The sequence below is a fragment of the Nicotiana attenuata genome, unplaced genomic scaffold (genome assembly GCF_001879085.1).
Source record: "Nicotiana attenuata strain UT unplaced genomic scaffold, NIATTr2, whole genome shotgun sequence".
In the NCBI taxonomy this organism is placed as follows: Eukaryota; Viridiplantae; Streptophyta; class Magnoliopsida; order Solanales; family Solanaceae; genus Nicotiana; species Nicotiana attenuata.
In genome coordinates this window covers 297,311-322,447 of record NW_017670656.1, presented here as the reverse complement: position 1 = coordinate 322,447, position 25,137 = coordinate 297,311, and the positions used below count along the sequence as shown (strand labels likewise).

At 34.9% G+C, this 25,137-nt stretch overlaps 1 protein-coding gene across 1 annotated transcript; it reads left to right on the top strand.

Moving 5' to 3' along the window:
- The first annotated feature begins 18,103 nt into the window (after nucleotides 1-18,103).
- On the top strand, nucleotides 18,104-24,023 carry LOC109241946 (two-component response regulator ARR14-like). The gene is made up of 6 exons (XM_019408774.1): nucleotides 18,104-18,212; nucleotides 21,123-21,272; nucleotides 21,357-21,818; nucleotides 22,147-22,223; nucleotides 22,318-23,151; nucleotides 23,967-24,023. The coding sequence occupies exons 1-6, from the start codon at nucleotides 18,104-18,106 to the stop codon at nucleotides 24,021-24,023; spliced, it is 1,689 nt and encodes a 562-aa protein (XP_019264319.1).
- Nucleotides 24,024-25,137: the final 1,114 nt, after the last annotated feature.

The window sequence follows — 25,137 nt, the reverse complement described above, 5'->3', positions numbered from 1 at the left end:
CTATCTTAAACACAAGCGGAAGGAAATGATACTAGAAGACTTGATTGTTCGTTTGAGGATAGAAGAAGACAACAAAAATGCTGAAAAGAAGTCACGTGGAAACTCGACAATAATTAGGGCTAATATTGTTGAGGAGGCGCCACAAAATAAGAAGAGAAAGAAGGCTTCTGGACCAAAGAATTACCCAAGCAAGAAAAAGTTCAAGGGTAATTGCCACAACTGTGAAAAATCTAGGCATAAGGCCGTGGATTGTCGTGCACCAAAGAATGATAAGAAGAAGAATAATCAAGCTAACATGGTTGAAAATGCTGAAGAAATGGAGGACTTGTGTGCCATGTTGTCTGAATGCAACTTGGTAGGAAATCCTAAAGAATGGTGGATAGATTCTGGAGCCACCCGCCATGTTTGTGCTAACAAGGAGTTATTTTCTTCTTATGCCCCCGCAGGACCCGACGAGACAATTTTCATGGGAAATTCGTCTACAGCCAAAATTGAAGGAGTTGGCAAGATTGCGTTGAAGATGACGTCGGGAAAAATAGTGACTCTAAACCAAGTTCTCCATGTTCCAGAAATTAGCAAGAATCTTGTATCGACTTCACTTCTTGTCAAGAATGGATTCAAATGTATTTTTGTTTCCAATAGTGTTGTACTAAGTAAGAATGATATGTATGTAGGAAAAGGTTACCTGAATGAGGGCCTTTTTAAGCTAAATGTAATAGCAATTCCTATCAATAAAGTGAATACTTCTTCTTACTTACTTGAGTCAAACACTTTATGGCATTCGCGTTTAGGACACGTCAACTTCAAAACATTGCGAAAGATAATAAATTTAGAAGTATTGCCAAAATTTGATTGCATTAATTCCAAATGTCAAATATGTGTGGAATCAAAGTATGCTAAGCATCCTTATAAGTCCGTTGAAAGGAATCAAGTCCTTTAGACTTAATTCACACAGATATTTGTGACATGAAGTCAACACCATCTCGCGGTGGAAAAAAGTATTTTATTACTTTTATTGACGATAGCACAAGATGTTGCTATGTTTATTTACTTAATAGTAAAGATGAGGCAATTGATTCTTTCAAGCAATACAAGAGTGAAGTTAAAACACAACTAAACAAAAAGATCAAAATGATAAGAAGTGATAGGGGTGGAGAATATGAATCTCCTTTTGAAGAAGTATGTTTGGAAAATGACATTATTCACCAAACAACTGCCCCTTACTCTCCACAATCTAATGGAATTGCGGAGAGAAAGAATCGAACGTTGAAAGAGATGATGAATGCGTTGTTGATAAGTTCTGGTTTACCACAGAACTTGTGGGGGGAAGCTATACTTACAGCTAACCGAATAATCAACCGTGTACCTCATAGTAAAACACAGTCCATTCCCTATGAAAAATGGAAAGGAAGGAAGCCCAGCTTGAAATACTTCAAAGTGTGGGGGTGTTTAGCTAAGGTACAAGTTCCTAAACCTAAAAGGGTTAAGATAGGTCCAAAAACGGTTGATTGTGTATTTATTGGATATGTAACCAATAGCAAGGCATATCGTTTTCTGGTTCATAAGTTAGAAAATCTTGAGATTCACGTTAATACGATAATAGAATCAGATAATGCTGAATTCTTTGAAACTATTTATCCGTATAAAAGGAAAGTGAAGTGACCTACCAAAAGTCAAAACGACCTCGGGAGGAAATAACAGATGGTATGCCTAATGAGGAAAATCCGAGAAGAAGTAAACGTCAACGGACATCTACTTCATTCGGTCCAGATTTTCTGACTTTCCTGCTAGAAAATGAGCCTCGTACCTTCAAGGAAGCAATGTCTTCCTCAGAAGCACAATATTGGAAAGAAGCTGTCAATAGTGAAATAGAATCCATATTGAGCAACCATACATGGGAATTGGTTGATCTTCCTCCAGGTAACAAAACATTGGGTTCTAAATGGATTTTCAAAAAGAAAATGAAAGACGATGGTACTATTGACAAATACAAGGCAAGACTTGTTGTCAAAGGATTTAGACAGCGAGAAGGTCTTGACTATTTTGACACATACTCGCCGGTAACAAGAATTACATCCATTCGGATGCTAATAGCGTTAGCCGCCTTGTATGATCTTCAAATCCATCAAATGGATGTAAAAACAGCCTTCTTAAATGGTGATTTAGAGGAAGAAATTTACATGGACCAACCTGAAGGGTTTGTGGTTCCGGGAAAAGAAAAGAAGGTGTGTCGACTTGTTAAGTCCCTTTATGGACTAAAACAAGCACCCAAGCAATGGCATGCGAAATTTGACCAAACAATGTTGTCAAATGGCTTTAAGATTAATGAATGTGATAAATGTGTTTACATTAAGAACGTTCCAAATCATATAGTCATTGCTTGCTTATATGTTTATGATTTGCTAATAATGAGCAAAGATATTGCTGACATTCAAGCTACTAAGCGTATGCTTGCTAGTAAGTTTGATATGAAAGACTTAGGAGTTGCCGATGTAATTCTAGGAATTAAAATCCATAGGACTCCTCAGGGTCTAGCTTTGTCTCAATCACATTACGTGAAAATGGTACTTGAAAAATTCAAACACTTGGAATTTAGAAGTGCAAGAACTCCAATTGACTTAAATCATCATCTTATAAAGAATAAAGGTGAAAGTGCGTCTCAATTGGAGTATGCTCGTGTGTTGGAAGCTTAATGTACATTATGAATTGTACACGACCTGATATAGCTTGTGCGATAAGTAAACTTAGTCGATTCACAAGTAATCCCAACAAACATCACTGGGTAGCAATGAAACGAGTTCTGGGATATTTGGAATATACCCAAGACTACGCTTTGCACTACAATAAATATCCTGCGGTTATCGAAGAATATAGTGATGCAAATTGGATAACCGGCTCAACAGAAACAAAGTCCACAAGTGGATATGTTTTTACTGTTGGTGGAGGAGCAGTATCTTGGAAGTCTTCCAAACAAACGTGCATCGCTCGCTCTACAATGGAATCAGAGTTTATAGCTTTGGATAAAGCCGGTGAAGAAGCTGAATGGCTTCGAAATTTTTTAGAAGACATTCCGTTCTGGCCAAAACCTTTGGCTCCTATTTGCATACATTGCGATAGTGAGGCTGCAATAGGACGGGCAGGGAGCGTTATGTATAACGGAAAGTCTCGTCATATACGACGAAGACATAACACCATTAGACAACTACTTTCTAGTGGAATTATCACTATTGATTATGTAAGATCAAAGGATAATGTGGCGGATCCGCTTACAAAAGGCTTAACTAGAGAGGGAGTTGAAAAATCATCTAAGGGAATGGGACTATGGCCGAGGACAAGTCAACATGGCGGTAACTCTACCTAGAATTTTGGATGTCCCGAGATCTAGGTTCAAGGAGCTCAAACAAATTTGTGATTGACCGGTTCAACATTGTCAAAGTAAAATCTTTGGTCCCTTCTCATGATGAAGACAATGTTCAGTAACAAGGATAGAACTTTACACATTCTTTAATGATTACCTAAGTTTGATGTGGTATTTATCAAATAGTGTCAATCTAAAGGATTACACGTTTAGGAATCACCTATGTAAGTGTGAAGTGGAAGCCGCTTCAATGAGAATTTTGTAAGGCCAATTCTCTACACACTTATGAAACCAGGCTGTGTTCATGGCTGAAACGAACACAACAATGAGAACCAAAAGACGGTTAAGGGTTGGTTGTGTGACATATGGTTGTCTAGGTATACACTAAAGTTCGACGGTTCAAAGATATCAAATCTACCAATTGACCGAGTATATCCGACATATGTTCACTACGAAAAGTTCAAAGGGAAACCTACTTATCCAGATGCGATTAATCCTTACTTGCAAATCACACAGCTTTCATCTATGATCATTCTTGTTACATCCATTCCCATTCATGTGGGGGATTGTTGGACTTTAAAGGCATTGAGTTTCAAAGACTTTAAGCATTGGGCTTTAAAGTATAAGAGTGTGAATTGGAAATGGTGGGAAATAAAATGGAGGGAAATGAAAATTTGAATGAAGTGAGCTTTTGACTTGCACTTTGTCCCTCAGTGGTGAGGGACATCTACATTTGTGTGCTTATTATAGAATCACTTCTTAAATCTCTTAAAAGGGGTTGAAGAGAATGAACCCTCGCGCTGTCGTCGTCGCTCGCACGGCTCGGATTCGGCTTTGGTTTTGGCTTTGGATTTGGATTTGGATTTGTCAAATGATCGATCGATAAGATTATTTTTTGGACAAAATTTATTTAATAATTAATTAAATGCCAGATCACTGCTGAAGATTCAGAAGGATAGTCTGGCCGCGGTCCTGGCATAACCGCGGTAGGACCGCGCCAGAACCCTGCTGCAGATTCAGAGGGCCACTCTGGCCGCGGTCCTGGCATAACCGCGATAGGACCGCGACAGGCCGCGTAAACTTCTGAAAAGGCACCTTTTTCAGAACAAACATCACACCTCTTCCAATAATTGCCTATAAATTCTGAGGCATGGCTTCGTTTTTAACACACCAAAAATATTACAGAACTTCCTTCTTTCTGAAAATACTGCATTTTAATTCGCAGTCTCTCTCTCTCAAATTCGTAAGTGTGATTTTGCTTCGTTCTTTAAGTTCGTTGGTATCCTGCAGTTTGTATTGCCACTGTTGCAGGAAGGTTTATTCCGTTTTATCCTGGGAGGATTTAATCCATTACCTTGGCAACGTGTGAGGGGGTTAAAATTCCTTAAGGACGCACAAGCAAATTGTGGACTCGAAATATTTCTTAATCTTTACTGTTTTTCCAATTTCTTTTATTCTTCTAACAGTTTTTCTGATTTTGTGTTTTAACACAGTAGCAACAACAGGAATATATTTCTTCTTAAATGTAAATATCAATAATGATTTTGATATTCAATAACACGCCAAATATTGCAAATAATCTACCGACATTTCGATATATGTCGCGAAAAAATAGGTTAAGAGCTCAAAATATTGACATTAGTGTAACGACCCGGCCGGTCATTTTTGGAATTTACGCCCCGATCCTCTATTAACTGCTTCCCCTAAGTTTATTTCTGCTATTTTGGTTTGCCGGGACGTTCGGTGTTGGGTTTTCGAAAAGTATTGGGACACTTAGTCCCTAAATGAGAGCTTAAGTGTTGGAAAGTTACCCGTAGTCGGAACAATGTGAAGACGGACTCGGAATGGAAATCCGATGGTTCCGTTACCTTTGTTAGGCGATTTCGGGGTTAGGAGCGTGTTCGGAATGTGTTTTGGAGGTCCGTAGCTAATTTAGGCTTGAAATGCCAAAGTTTGAATTTTTGAAGTTTCCGGTCCGATAGTGAGATTTTGATCCGAGGGTCGGAATGGAATTTTGAAAGTTGTAGTAGCTCCGTCATGTCATTTGGGATGTGTGTGTAAAATTTTAGGTCATTCAGACGAGGTTTGGTTAGGTTTTTGATCGAAAGCGTGTTTTGATAGAATTTGAAGTTATTAGGCTTAAATCATTGATTCATTCGAGTTTCCGACGTTATTTTAGGTTGTTTAAGGATTGGTACAAGTTTGAATGATGTTATGGGATATTTCTGTAGGTTTGGTTGAGGTCCCGGGGGCCTCGGGTGTGTTTCGGATGCTCAACGGGGCATTTTTGTGTTGTTAAAATTGCAGAAAAACTGATCCCAGCAGTTGCAGACCTTTTTCCTCTTCGCGTTCGCGTCCTCCTCCACGCGTTCGCGTAGAGTAATCTGGGAGGAGGACAAATTCCTTCATCGCATTCGCGTTCAGTGACCCGCGTTCGCGAAGCCCTGTTATTTCCTCCTTCGCATTCGCGTACAACCATCGCGTTCGCGTAACTTGCAGAGTCCACCCTTCGCGTTCGCGTACCGTCCACGCGTTCGCGAAGAGTAAATCCTGGGCCACCATACTTCCCTCCTTCGCGTTCGCGAGCCTGCTTCAGCGTTAGCGAAGCACAAAATTTGCAGCCTTCAAATTCCTTCTTCGTGAACGCATGACTTCTTCCGCGTTCGCGATTCATTAAATCACTGGGCAGATATAAACATTTCAAAACGAGGGTTTAGCCATTTTTACCAAAACTCAAGCTTGGGAGCTCTGATTTGGGAGCAATTTCGAGGGGTTTTCGAGGGCAACGGTTGGGTAACGATTCTCTATTCTCTTATGCTTAAAACCTACTAATCTAATCACGAATTCATCCTTAATTTCGGATTTTTGAATGAAAAATGAGAAAAACTTCATAGACCAAACTATTGAGTTTTGAGTGGGTGTTTGACCTTCGATTTAGGAGATTTTTATATGCTTAGACTCGTGAGAGTACGAGAGTTCTGAAAATGTGAAAATTATCCGGTTCCGAGACGTTGTCCTGAAGGGCGTTTTGGTCATTTTACCTAAATTTGCATCTTAGCTTTAAATTAAATAGTAGAATTAGTTTTTTGAGATGTTATTTACGATATATAATTGAATTGAATAGATTTGGGCCATTTGGAGTCGGATACTCGTGGCAAAAGTGTGGTTTCGAGTTGATTTTGGAGCCGGTTTGAGGTAAGTGGCTTGTCTAACCTTGTGTGGGGGATCTCTTCCCCTTAGGACATGATATTTGATATTTGAAAGCCTCGGACGTGAGGTGACGAGCGCGTACCTGAGCTAATTGTTGGAAATCCGTTTTACTTGAAGTATTTAAATTGAAATTTTCTTGCTTACCTGATATTTTGAATTGCAAGTTTATCCTATGCTAGTTTAGAGAAGCATGTTTACTTAACTTACTTGCTTAAGTGCTTAAACTGTCTTGTTTGTACTACGTGAAGCATGTTAGGCTAGGATTTCTATTACTTGTTCTGAGTTTAGCATTTATCCTAATGTTTTGGGTTGTTATTGTGTGCTTTAAATTTGGGACTACGGGACGGCATCCCGGGAGATCCCCTTGTACTTGTTATGTTCTGGACTGAGGTGCGGGATACCAAGAGATCCCTGGCACATGTAAAATGTAAGATTTGAGGATACCAAGAGATCCTCGGGATACCAAGAGATCCCTCGTGTATATGATGAGGATACCAAGAGATCTTCGGGATACCAAGAGATCCCTAGTGTATATGATGAGGATCCCAAGAGATCCTCGGGATACCAAGAGACCCCCGGCTATTACTTCCTGTTGTGAGCAGTATTCCTTATATTGTTTTGTTTCTGCTTCCTATTACTGTTTCCCTTATTTATCCTGTTTAGATTCTCGCTGTAGACTTTATCTATACTGTTTCCCTTAACCTATTATATATTGTGTTTTATCTCAGTAGGGCCCTGTCCTTTCCTCGTCACTACCCAACCGAGGTTAGGCTTGGCACTTACTGAGTACCGCTGTGGTGTACTCATGCCTCTTCTGCGTGTGTTTTTCATGTGCATACACAGGTACTTCCTCTCAAGCGCACTATCCTTGAGGCCAGGAGAGCTACAGAGACTTTGAGGTACTTCTGCAGCGTCCGCAGACCAAGGCATCTCCCTCTTTACTCTATCTGTAGTATTTAACCTTCTTTCGTACTTTTGTTTAGACAAATCCTGGAGATTAAAGCCGTATATTACTTTTCATTAGCTTGTGTTCCCGTGAGTTTTCGGGTTTTGGGGTGTTATAGCAGTCTTCCGCATTTATTTTGAGTTGTATATGCCAAGCGGCAGTTATATATACAGTTTTCTTTTAGTTGTTCAGTTTTAATTAATTATTCCGCAAGTTATGTTGTTTTTCCACATTGTTAGGCTTACCTAGTTATAGGAACTAGGTGCCATCACGACATGTTCACGAAGGGCGAACTGGGGTCGTGACAATTAGTAAACGTCAAAAATAAATGTCACTAGTTAATTGCCGACATTAATTTAAATGTCGCAAAATTAACAACAATATATGAAATTTCAGACATTTAGCTTAAAAATAAAATAAATGTCAGTAAATTAATTTGCGACATTTAATGGCTTATGGTGACATTTATAAAATGTCGTTGTATCCCATATTTTTTATAGTGTTGGCAAACTCAATCAGGTAAAAAGTGTTGATTCAATATCGTTAATAATTTCTATATCATTTGCCTCGGTTGAAAAAGTTTTTCAAAACTAAATTAATAAAGTTCAACATGATAACACAAGAGAGATAAAATAAATTGGTTCGACATTGACAATAATTAAAATTGATTATAACTTCTTTAGATTTTGATAAATTATAAGAGTAAAAAAGATAATTAAAAAAATGTAAGGCCTCACTTTTTAATTTTGCCTTAGGCCCCATATTATGGGAGCCACCTTGCTTGTATTTATTATTTTTTAATGGGTGTAAAAAAACGATAAAGCGGCAATTAAAATTGGGCGGAGGAAATACTTATTTTCACAAATTAATCAATACTCCCTCCGGTTCACAATAAGTGACCAATTTACTTTTTCATTTTGGTTCAAAATAAGTGTCCAGTTATGTAATCAAGAAAAAATTCAATTTGTTTTTACAAAATAACCCCTATGTACATATCCCTAAAAAGTTTTCTTACTCCTGATATTAAATGTTCAATTAGGGGTAGTTTAGTCATAGTAGGTATTTTTGTTATAGAATTTAGTATTTTCTTAATGGGCGTGCTAAAAGTAAATTGGTCACTTATTGTGAACCGGAGGGAGTAATTGACTAGCCGAACTTCAGCTACATATGTTAATATCAAATTAAATCTACTCTAATGGTACACAATACACTGTTTGACCAAAATGTATGAAACCTTTAGTTAAACTAATTAAATAAGAAAATAACGGGTAAATCCTAGTTAAAGATAATAATTTCTAGATCCGAAATGCGTTTGTGCAGATAATGTGGGATTGCATTAAAATCGATTTAATGCTATGTATATTAAATGATGTGGTTATGAATGAGTGGAGAGTAATGATAAGCAATAAATACATTAAATGTAGCTAAATGTAAATAGAGAAAAAGATTACCCAATATTGAATGAGGTGGATGATTCCTCTCCCTTACAATGATGTAAGACAAATGAATATGAGAATATAAGGAGCTTTCTCGAATCTGATGCGAGAAATATGGGATAAACACCAAATCGAATCTCTATGGANNNTACGGTTGTTAAGTCCCTAACGATTTTTTTTTAGTACGTAGTTGGGTACGAAAACTCTAAAATCAAAGGGTTAAAAACGTAGTTTAGAAGTTCTAAAATTTANACGTTTTTAATAAAATTTTCCGTTAATTAATACTAACGTTTTAGTACCTTACGGGTTTCGAAAAAAAAGGTTTTTTTCAAAAAACGTTAAATTAAATAAAAGGTTCAAACTATAGATAAACACGTAAATAGGAGTAATAAAATAAATTAGGTTAGACCATTTAGACTAAATATTAAAAATTGATTTATAACTCTTTAAGATTTTAGATAAATTATAAAGNNTAATAAAAAATGAAGTCCTCACTTTTATTTGCCTTAGCCCATATATGGAGCCACTTGCTTGATTTTATAGTTTTTTAAATGGGTGTAAAAAAAACGATTAAAAGCGGCAATTAAAATTGGGACGGAGGTAAATACTATTTTACACAAATTAATCAATACTCCCTACCGGTTCACAATAAAGTGACCAATTTACTTTTTCAATTTTGGTTCAAAATAAGTGTCCAGTTATGTAAATCAAGAAAAATTCAATTTGTTTTTACAAAATAACCCCTATGTACATATCCCTAAAAAGTTTTCTTACTCCTGATATTAAATGTTCAATTAGGGGTAGTTTAGTCATAGTAGGTATTTTTGTATAGAATATAGTATTTTCTTAATGAGCGTGCTAAAAGTAAATTGGTCACTTATTGTGAACCGGAGGGAGTACTAATTTAGGATTTAACGTTAAACGTTACTTGACCACATGCATTCATCGGTTGCACTATTGAGTATCATGGGACAAGTGCTCACTTCCTGCACGGCTGCAAACGTGTGTCGAAATATCTTTAGTCAAACTAAGGCTTAGCGTTAAGTTTCAGGTGAATATCAAAGACGTGTAATTTTTAATTAATGTCATCTCATCCTCATTAACTCTAATTCATATCCAATAATCAATGTATTCATTGTAATAATTAATAACAAGCTTCAACTTTTAGAAGCAACGTAAGTTTGATTCTGAATTGGAGGAAAAATCGTTTGGACAAAGATTTCGAATTCTCCAGAAATGGTTTTCTATTGGGACTCAATAATGGAGTAATAACTTCACGACAAATAGATAAATAATAAATATTCCCTTCCGGGCCACTTTATTTAATTTTTTGGCCTTTTTCTGTGCATCATAATATTTAATTTTTCAAATATCAAGAAGAAATTATTTCTTTTTTTCAAAGTTCCCTTAAGTAAAGAGCCTACGAGTATTTATTATATTTTTAATGAACAAATTAAGGTTAATAAGGTTAATTTTATTGTTAATTCATGTTAAAAGGAAAATTCCTTCATATATGCAAAAATTTAACTAAAAAATCAATTAAAATGGGCCGGAAGGAGTATATCATTTTTCACTTTCAAGCATTTATAAGATTTGTGAATTTGTTGACGTAGGCAAAGGTCAACGATGACGTAGTTCATATTTTGTCTTATGTGATGCAAGTCTGGTTAAAATTAAGAAAAAGTCTCACCAATACCAATATACCTTATAGTTTTGCACCGCATAATTTAATTTTCCTAAAAAAAAATTGCTAGAAGAGGGAACTGTGAAAACGAAGAGAGGGAAAAAAAAAAAAGAGGGAGAACTTTTTAAATTTTCATTTTGAGAAAAAAATAAAGTGGAGATAACTACTGTAATAACACTAATGACGTGTCACTGACTCACTAGTTTTCATTATTTCTTACACAAAGATAAAGATAAAATACAAATAGTGGCATATTAATTGCTCAATGGCTAGTGACTAATTCTTTCACATAGAAATTTGAAACTAAAAAATTAGCTCCATATTAAGAAACTAACTTAAAGTAATAATATAAAACAAGAAAATGGACAAGAATATAGGGAGCAAGAGATGAGAGATTCTTATTTCTTTCATATATTCAAGTATTTTTCCAAGTGTGTACAATGTGGTACCAAAACCCTCTATTTATAGGATTACATAAAGGTATACAAAAGAATGTCATAAACATGACATTAAACATTTGAGATCATGGAGGAAGATCATGTGGAGGTTATGGACGTGTGGGAGTTACAACTATACTGCTGAGAAGTAGTAGGAATTATCTACATAATGGAGAAGAGTAGTGAGAGTAACTTCTTTAGGAGTTGTATAGACATCCACTACAAAATATAATATTTTATAACACTCCAATCCCTTTTGATTAAACTGATCGATGTCTGAAACGGAAGTCTTTTTCTTTTTAAATTTGAAACAAATATAACTTCGATGCCTTTTTTATTCTATTGATGTAAAGTCTAACATTTGACTTTTGTACGTTAAAAATTAAGTCAATAAATTTAAAAAGCTAAAATTTTAAGTAAGTATAATTTCAATATTATCATTCAAAATTGATAACAATATTTTATCTATTGACAAGAAAGCAAAAACATGTTAGTCAAATTACTTGGTGGTTCTGCAAAATTATGCATATAAAGTTATACTGTGGAGCAAATTTAATATTAAATAAAATTTTAGAAACTTAATATAATACGAAAGACATCATGGTGAATGAACACAACCATTTCATTTTTATAATAAATATTTTGGTTGATATAATTCAAATATATTGTTAGCTAGCAAATTTGTCAAACTAATAGCATAGTTTTTTGATGAAGCTTAATGTGTAATTTCTTGTTAACATTGTCAAACATGTCATGGAATTTATATTGCATATAAATATTGACCCGCATTCGATATTTTCTTTGAAAGAATTATTAAGAGAAGATTTGAAATTGCTCCCTTTTTGTCTCAATTTTGTTATCCACTTTAATAATTTAGTTTGAAAAATAATTAAGAGAGGATTTGATATTAGAGTTGTTTAATTAATGTTTTGTTAGGTTTTTTGAGCTTAATTTAGCTTAAAAGAGGGTGAACGGGAAATGGAGAGAAAATGAAATATTTGAGTTTCCCTCCTTGACAAATGGACATTGTCCCATATTGGAAGAGGAAAAGATTTTTGATGGAAATATATACAATTGCTCTTCTTCTAGCTCTTAAAGAGTTAATAAGAAGGCAAGCCTCGCGTCGTTGTTGTCGTCGCTCGACTTGGGCTTCGATCAAATGATAGATTGATTAATTAATCTTTTGGACCAAATTTATTCGTTAATAGTAAATATTAACGTAACATTATTAAATATTCGATTTTGGTAAACAAAAAATTAATATTAAATCCAAATTGTCCGTTTCCTCAACGTCCGTTTTTCGTTTTTTGTAACGGAACATTAAGTTCCCTTCCCGTCCGTTTTCTGTTTTTGTAACGGAAAAATAAGGTTTTGAATTCCCATTTTATTGTTGCGTAAATAACCATTTACGTTATGACCGTTTGGGTAAACGGTCATGATAGCCCTTCTGAAGAGTTGCACCTCTTCAATTTGGACTCAACATATTGGCTATATATATCAGCTCATTCTCTCATATTTTCCATACGAATTTCTGAATACTCCTCCTTTCTTCTGCATTATTTTAACTACAAAAAAAGCAACAGTAAGTGTGATTTGCTATCGATCATTGTGTTCGCTGAAACATTGGGGTTTGAAGTACCGCTACATCAATGTGTAATTCGTTCTATCTTGGGAGGAAATAATCTACAACCTTGGGTAGTAGGAGGGGATTAAGTTCCTTAAGGAAACACTGTAAATTCAGTGAGTTCGGATTAGATTCTATTTTTATTTTCATTTTTGTGTATACGTTATTTTATATTCTGCAGAATTATTTTACAAGTACAGTTCACTAACTTGTTTTTGAACAAGTGAGATCATATTTTTATTTTATGTAGTGAAGGGACAGAATTATAATGAAACAAGTCACAGTGAGGCTCTTGATTGGCATTTAGGAGTGACGTTTTACATTATTTGGTGGTCCTTAAAAGGGATCTTTCTCTTCTTTCCTCGATAATGTCCTTTAAAAGGCTTGCTTAAAGGGGGGGAAAAAGAAAAAGAAAATGAAAAAAAGAATTAGCAAATAATAAAAGAATAAGTAACCAAGAGGTGTAAAATCCAAAGATAATAATAATAATAATAATAGTAATAATATAATAATAATAGATAACAACAAATGATAATAACTAATTACTCATACTTGTTTAAGATTGAGTCAAGTTGTAACGACCCGGCCTTTCATTTTATGAGTTATCGCTCCGTTTCTCCCATTTCTGCTTTTTTATGCTTTGTTCATCTGTGTTATATCGTATCGGGTAGGTTGGTTCGAATTCCGAAGGGTTTTGGAAAAGTTTGACACACTTAGTCTCTTTTGAGTAAGCTTAAGTTGGAAAAGTCAACCGGATGTTGACTTATGTGAAATAGGTCTCAGATGTGAATTCTGACGGCTCGAATAGCTTCATAAGGTGATTTGGGACTTAGGAGCGTGATCGGAATGTGTTTGGAGGTCTGGGGTAGATTTAGGCTTGAATTGGCGAAATTGAAATTTTGGCGTTTTCCGGTTGGTAGCGGAGATTTTGATATAGGGGACGGAACGGAATTCCGGAAGTTGGAGTAGGTCCGTGGTGTCATTTGTGACGTGTGTGCAAAATTTCAGGTCATTCGGATGAGGTTTGATAGACTTTTTGATCAAAAGCGGAATTTGGGAGTTTTTGGAGTTCTTAGGCTTGAATCCATGGTTAATTCGATTTTTCGATGTTGTTTTAGGTGTTTCGAAGATTGGTATAAGTTTGGATGGTGGTATATGACTTGTCCGTACTTTTGGTTGAGGTCCCGGGGACCTCGGGGTGATTTCGGATGGTTGACGGGAGGTTTGGAGTTGGAATTTGCAGTTGAAGTGCTGAAGCTCCTGTCATAACCGCAGCTGCGGCTTGGGGATCGCAGGTGCGGGTTCGCAGAAGCGCCCAGAGGGTCGCAGATGCGAAAATGGGCATGGGGAGCTGGAACCGCAGAAGCGGTTGTTTGAGCGCACCTGCGATAGTGCAGGTGTGGTATTATGATCGCAGGTGCGGTCCTAGTGCGGTTAAGTGGTTTGCGCAGGTGCGCACCTAGGACCACAGGTGCGGGTCTGCAGGTGCGAGATTTTGTACCGCAGAAGCGATTTAGCTGGGGCAGAACATATATATTTGGCCCTTCGCGATTTTCAGCTCTTCTTCACCATTTTTAAGTCGATTTTAGAGCTTTTTGGGAGTTTTTGAAGAGGGAATTCAAGGGAACTTTATTGAGATAAGATTTTTGAACATAAAACTCGTTTCTATGGTGTTATTTCACGGATTAGGCTTGTAATTTATGAAAATTAGTGGTTGAAATTGAAGAAAACTAGGGCTTGAAATTGGAGACCTAAAATTAGGGATTTGAGGGGTCATTTGTGGTTGGATTTTGGTAAATTTGGTATGTATGAACTCGTGAGAGGATAGGAATTCCATTGATGTTAATGTTGTTAGATTTCGAGACGTGGGTCCGGGGGTCGAGTTTGGCCAATTTCGAGTTTCTTGATGCAATTTGATCATTTTCGCATGGGCTTCATTCCCTTAGCATATTCTAATGTTATGATACTGATTTTGGGTAAATTCGATGCTGAGTTGAGGCCGATTCGAGAGGCAAGGGCATCGCGGACTAGAGTTTGGACTGGATTGAGGTAAGTAATGATTGTAAATGTTGTCCTGAGGGTATGAAACCTCGGATTTTACATCGTTGTGTTATTTTGAGGTGACGCACACGCTAGGTGACGAGCGTGGGGTCGTGCACCGTTGGGGATTGTGAACTGGTCCGTCCCGTACGACTATTAAGTCGCGTATTTACTTGGAAACTATTTGATATTGTTATATTTTGGAAAGTATTATTGTGTTTAGGGCTAATGCCGGGTCTGGGCCTTGTGCCGATTGTTTTGGACCCTTATGGGGCTTTTACTACTGATTTCCTTGCTGTTTTTGGTTTGATATTTACACTCAGTCATGCTAAGTTCTTACTGTTTTCATAACTCGGTTTTATTCACTCATCTTGATTTCATAAATGATATATTTAGCCGAGTACTTGTTTTACTGTCAGCCCGAGGGGCTTGAGTGAGTTTTGATTGAGTGAGGCCGAGGGCCTGTGTTGTGAGGATGTTATGGGATCGGGCTGCACGTCGCAGCATGTGGTACTGATTTGTGATATATGAGAGGCCGAGGGCCTGATTTATTATGCCACGAGGTGGCTTTGATTGTTATGAGGCCGAGGGCCTATTTGATTATGCCACGAGATGGCTTGTTATAGCGCTTGGGCTGTAAGGAGCCCCTCCCGGAGTCTGTACACCCCCAGTGAGCGCGGGTACCCAGTGTGAGATGTGATATTGCCCGAGGGGCTGTTGTTGTTTCATGTTGTTCCCCGAGGGGCTGATACGAGTGATTGTGAGATAGCCCGAGGGGCTGGTTCTATTGATATTTTGCCCGAGGGGTGGTTATGGTACCTGTTTTGCCTGAGGGGCTGTTTACGTTTCTATACTTTTACTCACCGCTTTCATCACTCGTTTGAAACTATTGAAAAGTGTTTTAAAAGGTTTTACTGAACTGAGATGTTTTATGAGTTTTACTGCTTTACTGCATTGTTCTGAACTTATACTATTTGCTGTAGCATTATGTTATGGTTTACGTGTTTTCTTACTGCTCAACTGCCTTTACTTTTATTACTTACTGAGTTGGCGTACTCGCATTACTCCCTGCACCTTGTGTGCAGATCCAGGAGTCTCGGGTCACGCTAGCGAGTGCTGATTTGTCTTCCAGCAGGCTTTCGGAGTTGACTTAGTAGCTGCTTGGCGTTAGCAGCCCAGTGCTTCTCCTTCCTATCTTTATTCTGCTTTGCATTAGTTTGTGTTAGACTATGTTATCTTTTCGTATTACTAGACGAGTTGTAGTTGCTCATGACTGGTGACACCCCGATGTCGGGCTGTGTTTTGTTTCCGCACTGTTCTATTCTACCTTACATTTTGGGAATTAGCTTATTTATGACTTTGAAATGACTTATTATAATTGTTGGATTGGTTTTGGGGTTTGTGTCGGCTGGCCTAGTCTCACGATAGGCGCCATCACGATCGGGTCCGTTTTAGTTCGTGACACAAGTAATAGTTATTATATAGAGATAATAACAATAATAATAATAATCGACACATTTTCTTTTTAGTCATTAATTGGATGGTGTAGTATGAACGCATGATATTGCATGGTCTTCTTAGTCAAAATTGATATAGGTCTGGTCATTGCAATGGTTGTTTATTTGCACATATATGATATTGAACAAGAATTTTAGTAACATTTCAAAGTGGAAATTCAGGAAATTTACTTTTTTACTGAACAATTTGAATTATGAATTTTCTTAAATCTTTTAACATACCGGGAACCATATTAAGTGGAAACTTAGTTACGACTTTACCATTCATTATACGTAGTGCAAGATTCGTTTTTTAACCAAAGATCTTCCTGTATTCTTTCTTATTATTTTTCTATTTTTGGGCCGAGCACTCTCCCAAATACCTATCAATGAGCACTAGAAATGTTTATATACACGCGCTCTCTAGATATATCTATATATAAATAAATAAATAAATAGATAAAAAAGAAAAGAAAAGAAAAGAAAAGAGTAGTGACAAGTGAGCAAGTGTCAACTGTGAAGTGAAAAATAAGGTCAACAATAAAAACAAAATTATAATAAATAAACTCGAGTCTTTTACATAGAGATCAATGAGCCACAAACTGATACAAATTAGTAGCTAACTTTCTCATTAATTATACGTTTGTTTGTGTCTTTTTTAAAACTGAATACTGTGTGCTGCTTCGGAAGTAGCTCTTAATTGCATTTCTTGGCATTATCTATTGATAAACTCTGATCTTGGTCATGGCGATTTAACAGTGAAAACTACTGTATACAACTTGTAATTTTATTCTAAATCAAAGAATATTTCTACTGTCAATGATAATAATAATTTTCAATTTGGTAGAGATAAATCATAAATGTCACTAATATCATTTTAACACCAGAGTGTTTAATTTATACACATCGTTTTTTCACCATTATTAAGGTTTCTGCTTCGCGAATTTAATTGTAAGATATTATTTATCTTAAATAAGTATAAAGTGCGAATGTCTACGAATTTATAACTAAAAAGAAGAATATAGAACAAAATTTGGAATAATTTCTTAATTATGTGATAACTTACTAATATTTGTTCTGGCATGGTAAGTGAACAAGGGAGGTAATCAATATATAATTATTTTATCTTGATTTTTTTCTCTCCAAAGGTTAAGGTCTGATATGTCTTAAGGCATACGTTACAACAAAATCAACAAGGGTGTGTTTTGATAAAAAAAAAAAAAAAGAATAAATTGAGAATATTATATCTTGAAAAATCATTTTCTAGATTTTTTTCTCAATATTTAATAAAGCATAAAGGTAGTGACAAATGGTAATAATACAATGTGGACGATATGATCTGTAGATAATACTTTAGATAATATTTTTGAGTAGTAATTAATAAGTTCGCATTAACGTCTATGTGTTAGGTTGAACAAGCGACATAAAGTAAAAATTAAAATATTCGTAAACGCAAATGGCTAGCGCGTAAGTAACTAAACACCGACAGATACACTTTAGACGTATTTAAGTAACAAAATACTAGAAAATATTACCCGCCGCTATACTAAACAAACCCTAAAAGGAAAACAAAAACAAAAAACCAAAAAGTATACCCTTGTCTTGACTCAAGAAAGAAAATAAAAGAAAAAGCAAATAAGTCAATAAAAATTATTAGTTTGGTCAACACTCAACATGCACACTAACCAGTAGAGGGTTCTATATAAGCAGAGGCTTAAGTGCAAAAATCACACCTCAAACAAGCTTAAGCTAATCAACCTTCCAAAAAGTTAGAGTTTCACTTGTTAATTCAGCCATTTTCCCTTGAATCTCCTCTTCATTATGTCTCAACAAGAAATTAATAATCAACCTAATGAAGGATTAGTTAATCCAATGGCTCCTTATAATGGGATGATTAATGAAGTTCATGTGATGCTTGTTGATCATGACCAGGAGACTATTTATGAGATGGTTGATTTGCTTGAGTCTCACAAATATAAAGGTAAAAATGGCCATCTTTAGATATATAGAACTAACCTTTGTTTTTCCCCTCTTTGATATAACTTTTGTGTGATTTCCTTTTTATAAGAGATTTAATTGATGCTTGTTATCTCATTTGTGAATTCTTTAACATCTCTTTTAGATTTTGTTTATCCTGTAAATCTTGGATTTCTTTTCTTTGTCATAACACTTTTTCTATGCTTGTTTCTATTGCTTTTTGTAGCTAATAAATGAGTTTTTAGTGGTTATACATAAATATATTAGATTCTCTACTTTTGGTCCTTGCTATGTGCTTGTCACACAAAATCGCGATAAAAGAGCTCCGTTTTCAAATAGATTTGTCCAAAAATAATAAAAATTACATTGGTGAGAATATAGGTTGATGTGTCTTTGATTGGCTTTCTCCACAAATGTATATATGGTTTTCCAAAGGGGAGGGATGATGATAGTTTTTAGTTGATTATTTTATTTATTTAATCAACTTAAAATCCGTCCTTTTTTGTTTCTAAAATAATTCCGTATGTTTTTTTTTCACCTAGTCCTTTTGACAAAAAAGGGAAATTAAACCATAGAGTTCTTTGTCTTGGCCTAGAGTGACAAGAGAGTTGGAGGAGGAAACCCCTTAAAAATGATTTTTGAAGGTAGATCTTTAATTTTTACAAATCTAGCTATGATCTAGAGAGAAAAATATTTGGGGGGGGGGGGGGGAGGGGGGGAGAGACATCAGGATTAGGGCAGAGCGGCGGAAGGAAAAAAAACAGAAGGACCAGATAAGAATCGACATGTCTATCATTATTATTGACCTTAAGTAAAAGATTTTATCTTTTTATTGAATTTAGACAAAAAAAATTGGTTGACATGATTTTCACAATTAAAAAAACATTTTTCTTTTTTGTTTAATTAAAAAATTTCTTCCTTTCATTTGGAATCATATCCATGATGCCATTTTTTTTCCTTTTCATTTATGCAAAGGTTTAATTTTACCTTTGCTTAAGATTCATATCATGGATTTTTTCCTATGTAATTTCAATAAAAAACAATAAAACATCTTGTATCTTTAAAGAAACTTTTTGGTTGTAATATTTTCCATAAACATGTGTTATTTCACCCTTTTGACTGAGCGCGTCGAATTAAAAAATATTCAAATAAATTTTTTCTCAATTTGAAAGAAACAAAATTGGATCTATTTTAATAACTAATTTCCAAATATTATTTTGCATTTCGGCTCAACCTTAATGGTCATTTAGTTACTTCCTCTACTTTAATTAGGACAATAAACAATTTTCAGAATATTTGGAAAAAAGAAGTAAGTGCTACAATTATCTTACCCAAAAAACTAGCATAAAATGTGGATTCTCTTTAGATTTAGAGAAAGGAAATATAGTCTTTACTTGTCTACATAATGACATTAATCGTTTTGACTAGAATTGGTGTGCTACAATTTGTTATAGTGGTTGTGACATTTTATTTTATGGAAATAAAAAGGATGCGTTTATCAGTTAAAATGGTACAGAAAAGAAAGTAAAAGATGTTTAAGATATCAGATTTTAATTCGCATGGCATGATAAAAAGCATGGCAAAATGTGAGAGGGAAAAAAGGTTTTTTTAAACCTTTTTCTGCCTTTAGAAACTTCCGAAACTCAAAGTCAATACCTAAAATCTAAATAATGGGTTAGGGTTTCATTTTAGATACTCCCTCTGTTCCAGTTTAGGTGAACCTATTTTCTTTTTGGTCTGTTCCAAAAAGAATGACCCCTTTCTAAATTTGGTAACAATTTAGTTTAAACTTACAATTCTATCCTTAATGAGAAGCTTTTATAACCACATAAATACTCTGAGCTCCTTTTTGGCTTGTTTAGGACTACAAATTTCAAAAGTCTTCATTTTTTCTTGAATTCCGTGACCAGTCAAACAAGTTCACATAAATTGAAACGGAGGGAGTACTTAAGATTAAAAACACACCACACTGTAATATAATCCATCAAATACTAGTATTATATTATGCAACACCTCTTTCCGGAAGGTGGAGATTTAGGTAACACCTATTTCTAGAAAGTATACATATTTTGTCGATTTGTAGCTCATCGAAGTTCATTGAAGATTCAACACATCATATTCTGTCGTCTTATATCATCTAATTAATAACCGTTTGTACTTTTGTTGTCGTACAACAAATTCGGATTTTAATGAAATTATTGTAATAACATACGGATTTCATAAAACTTTCAATTAATATATTCACATTTAATTGGATTAGAGAACAACAAATTATTAATAAATCCGCCCCCCTTGCAAAATCTTCTAAACTTATTAAAATCTTCATGAAATAAAATTATATCAAACTTGTGCGCCTATTATCTCTTGCTTTTGATAGTATCTTTATTTAGTGTTTGTTTAATTTCTTCCGGTCATTTGAATAAATAGGAATAGATTCTTAGCTTTAACAATCTTTCACTGCTCTAGTTACTAATTTATCCTAAATAGTTCGTCGATATTTTTTTTTTTTAACTAGTACCTGTCTAATTCATTGCACACATTTGCTTACTATATAAGTTGCTCGATATGTGCCTTAAAGAGAAAGTTTATCGATATGTACAATTTGAAGTTCGTTCCATAAATAAAGTATAGCATTATAACATGAAAAATTTTATAATTGAAACTTATATGAGAAATAAACAGACCCTCATGCTAATATATAATTGAAGAATTAACCTAAATAGTTGCTCACCCAATCGTTTAAACTAAATATCATCCATGTATAACCATATATAGTCAGTGTATTATAATATATGTATATTGGTTAGGAAAAGTAAACAGTGAATCTGGCTGACTATTTATGTATTTTGTGAAAATTTTGTGTATATTGTTTTCCTTCTTTGTTCTTCACTGACTTTCAAATGCATTGATGCAGTTACGACTGTTGGTGCTGCCGAAATGGCTATGAATATGCTGTCCAAAGGCAAAGAAAGATATGATGTTATGATAATCAATGCATATTCACCTGATTTGCTTTCCACTCGGCTTTTGGGTCAAGCAGTGGCGTTGGACATCATTTCGATCTGTGAGTATTTCAATATGTAACTCTATTATTTTTATAGTGAATTATAAATTTCAGTGAGTTTAACCTAAAAAAATTATAATGCAGTTGTCTGTGATGATAACAATCCTTTCTTAGCAAAGAAGGCTTTGGACGTTGGAGCTTACCTCTACTTGAAAAAACCACTACAAGAGGAAATGGTGAAATACTTGTGGCAGTTTGTACTGAAGGAAAAACTGCAAAGAGAGAAAGTGAAAAAAGTTTTAGAAAATGGAGAGAATATGATCAACATTGGCGAAGATAATGAAACTGGTGAGAATGTTGGTGATGAACAAGGAGAGAGGAGTATTGGTAATGATGAGGAACAGAATAACAATCATGAGGTTGAAAACAGTGAATCCAATGGAAAATACAAGCTGAGGAAAAAGAGAGGTAGAAAAAGCACAAAAAAGGCTAATCAAGGAGACAGCCATAGCAGTGGTAAGTCTGTTAAGCGAAAGGTTTGCACAGAGTGGACTTTGGAACTTCATGCTAAATTCTTGGAAGCTGTGGCTCAACTTGGTGAAGGAAGTAAGTTTACTTCAAAATTTAATTTCTCTTTTTATTTATATATATATATGTACAGTCAAACCTCTCTACAACAGCATCCATGTACAACCAAATTTTACTTGGAACCGATTTTTATGTTATGTTAACAACACTTCACTATATATAGTAACCAAAAAAATATCGGAACAAATAAAGTTTTTATAGAGAGGCTTGATTATACCTTATATAATAATGGTATGAGATGAGCTTAAATAGAACGACATGATGCTGTCAGAAATAATATTATTATAACCGACTTGATTTAGGAATATCTCAATTATATTAAGTTATATTCTTATGGAACCTACAGGATGTTATCCGAAAGAGATTCTTGAGCTGATGGATGTGCCTGGTCTTACCAGGATGCAAGTTGCAAGCCATCTTCAGGTACATTGATATATATATATATATATATCAATGTACTGTTTTCATGTTACTAACTAATGTTACTAATTCCTTTTTCACCTTCAACACCTATCAGAAATGTCGCAACGACAACTGGAGAGCTCCAGAAGAGCGAAAATCTTCTCGTAACTCATCACGTCAGGGCTCGTCCAGTGGTTCTCAACAACGAAGTGGCCACAGAAAGTTTGGTTCAATGCCTCGTATCCAACCAAATATCGTCACAAATCTGCAACAGCAGCAACTTGACCAAGAAATTAACCAAAGAAGTCCTCCTGAGTTTCAGTTTCCACCACTGAATAACAGTAACATTATTGCTGGAGGAGAGAGTTCAACTCAAGAGGAACAGGCTTATCGCCCACAGCTTCCTTATGTTGAACCCCAATACCTTAGCATTGGCAGCCCATTTAATAACCCAAATTTTACCCAAAATAATGCTGGTGGTTTTGTGCAACAACAACAACAAAATGGACCTTTTGTTGGAATGATGGGCCAAGGACAGGGCCCAATAATTGGGGGCACTAATTACAGGCCTGGGTTTCCGATTAATAATGGGCCGGATCATAATGCTCAAAATGGCTACAACATGAATGTTAATGCGGCCCATTTGGGATACTCAGGTGGCCCAATGATTTCAGATATGAATGGAAATATGACAATGAATGGGTTGGGCTTTGCAGTAGCAGCAGCAAATGCTAATTTCCAGCAACAATTTGGTCAGCCCAACATGACCGAGCCCAACAATTCAAATGTGAGTGATTCCGAAGGAACTGATTCAAATGATGGACAAAACTGTGATCAATATTTCGATTTCAATGATGTGGATTATCTGTTCCAGAATCTTGGACCTCCTACCTCCAACCTACCTAATGAACAAGGCACTGAGTTTGGTCCAGTTTACTCTGATGATCAGGTTAGTGCTTTCTATCTAACTTTGCTTATCTCGCAACTTTACTATTGACTTATTTGAAATGTACATTTGACCAACGGTAAAGTTGTTCACGTACCGTCTATAGGTCACGATTCGAGCTGTAGAAATAGTCATTAATGTTTGCATTAAAGTAAGTTGTCTACATCACATCCTGAAATGCGTCCCTTCCCCGCACCCTGCGTGAACACAAAATGCCTTGTGAGGCTGCCCTTTTATACGACAAAATGTCATTTTCGAAAAAAGAATTCCGAAAAGAGAGTATTTTTTGAAAAATCGATAACAATGTCAGCAAATATGCTAGCTGATTATATTTTTTTTAGTAGCAAAAATGTATAATAATATCTAGATGGTGGTTAAGACTGATATAAAAATTAAAGTTGAGTTAATGGTAAAGAAAAATGACTTCAGCCAGTGAGGAAAGTCATTTGAGAAAATGATACTGTATAGCTGTTCTTAAAATACTAGCCGAAGAAATGTATATTTTTTTGTATTTTGTATATATATATATATTATGTATGTTATAGACAAAAATTTATAAATTTTATATATTTTTTTTCGGCTACCAATGTAAATGTTTTCTACCGTGGGCTAAAGATGATAATACCCCAAGTCATTTTCTCCTCTTTTTTCCCTTTTTTGGGTAGAAAACGGAACGTTCTCCTTCTCCCTGTAAATATTTCCTCACAATCAATATCAAACACTGAAAAATAAATTATTTACCAAAAATAATTTTCCATGCTACCAAAGTCCAAACAGACTAATTTCTTGTTGATTTAACCTTAAACCAACATATGCAGGTGAAACCAAGTGTCCCTTTTCCTGGAATAGCAAACTTTCCTGACGATTTGGCATGATCCGATGCTGTCATTGACAATTCTGTTTTCTGAAGTGGAAATTGCATTTTTCATTTGCTGGATTTTGGAGATTATGTTGTTTGGTATTACTTGGTTTGCAGGAACTATTGGATTGGTATTTTGTTTTTTTTGTTTTTGTTTGGAACTAATGGCCGGTATTAGATTACAGGCTTTGGTTATATTCTTGATTTGGGATTATTGTTTTCTTTAGTATCTCATTGATCATTAAAACCTTTTGGTTGACTGATTTATATTATGGGACTGATTATCTGTGGGATTAATTGCATCTTAGTTATGCAATAATGTTTGGTTTTTTCTTTAATCAATGGGATGATGCCTTTTTATTATCGCACTCGGCTTTTGTTCCCGCACCCAACCAATTTTCTTCATTACTTGTCTTGTCTACTCTTTTTCTTTAAAAAAATTAAATTTTGATACAAAAAAGTTTAATCATACTCCAATTTTTGATTGATGCTATTTCGTTCCTCAATCTTAAGTGTTGCTCTTTTATAAGAAGACAATCTCAATTAGTGAATTACAATAATCTCTTTATCTGAGTGTTTCTCAAAGTCATTTCAATCCTTTTCAAAAAATTTCAAAGGGTATATTTGATGATAGAAGCTTCAAAATTCATGTTAATTTGAACATCTGATTTTGCTTTAATATAAGATTATTATGTTAAAGTTTTCTAATCGTGTGCTGCACAATTTATGATAGACCTAGGTACTAATACTGAGTTAATTTTATCCATGGTCATTGAATTTTTGGGTTTGTTATCCAAAGTCACTTTTCTTTTTTTTTGTTACGTAAAAATCATTTAACTTTGTGTTCATTACACAAAAAATTACTTTTCTTTCTTTTGTTACACAAAAATCATTTTACTTTGCTCTAGTTATCACAAAAGTCACATTTTTACTTGAAAAGTCTATTATGCCCTTGATATTATATAAACCTTCATATTTATGTAATACATTCTATATTATATACTATATAATATATTTTTACCTATGTATTTTATTTATAAATAAAATAACTTAATATTATTTTATTTATTATTTTATAATATATATTTTAGACAAGGTGGGTTGCTCTGGTGCTAAGCACCCTCCACTTC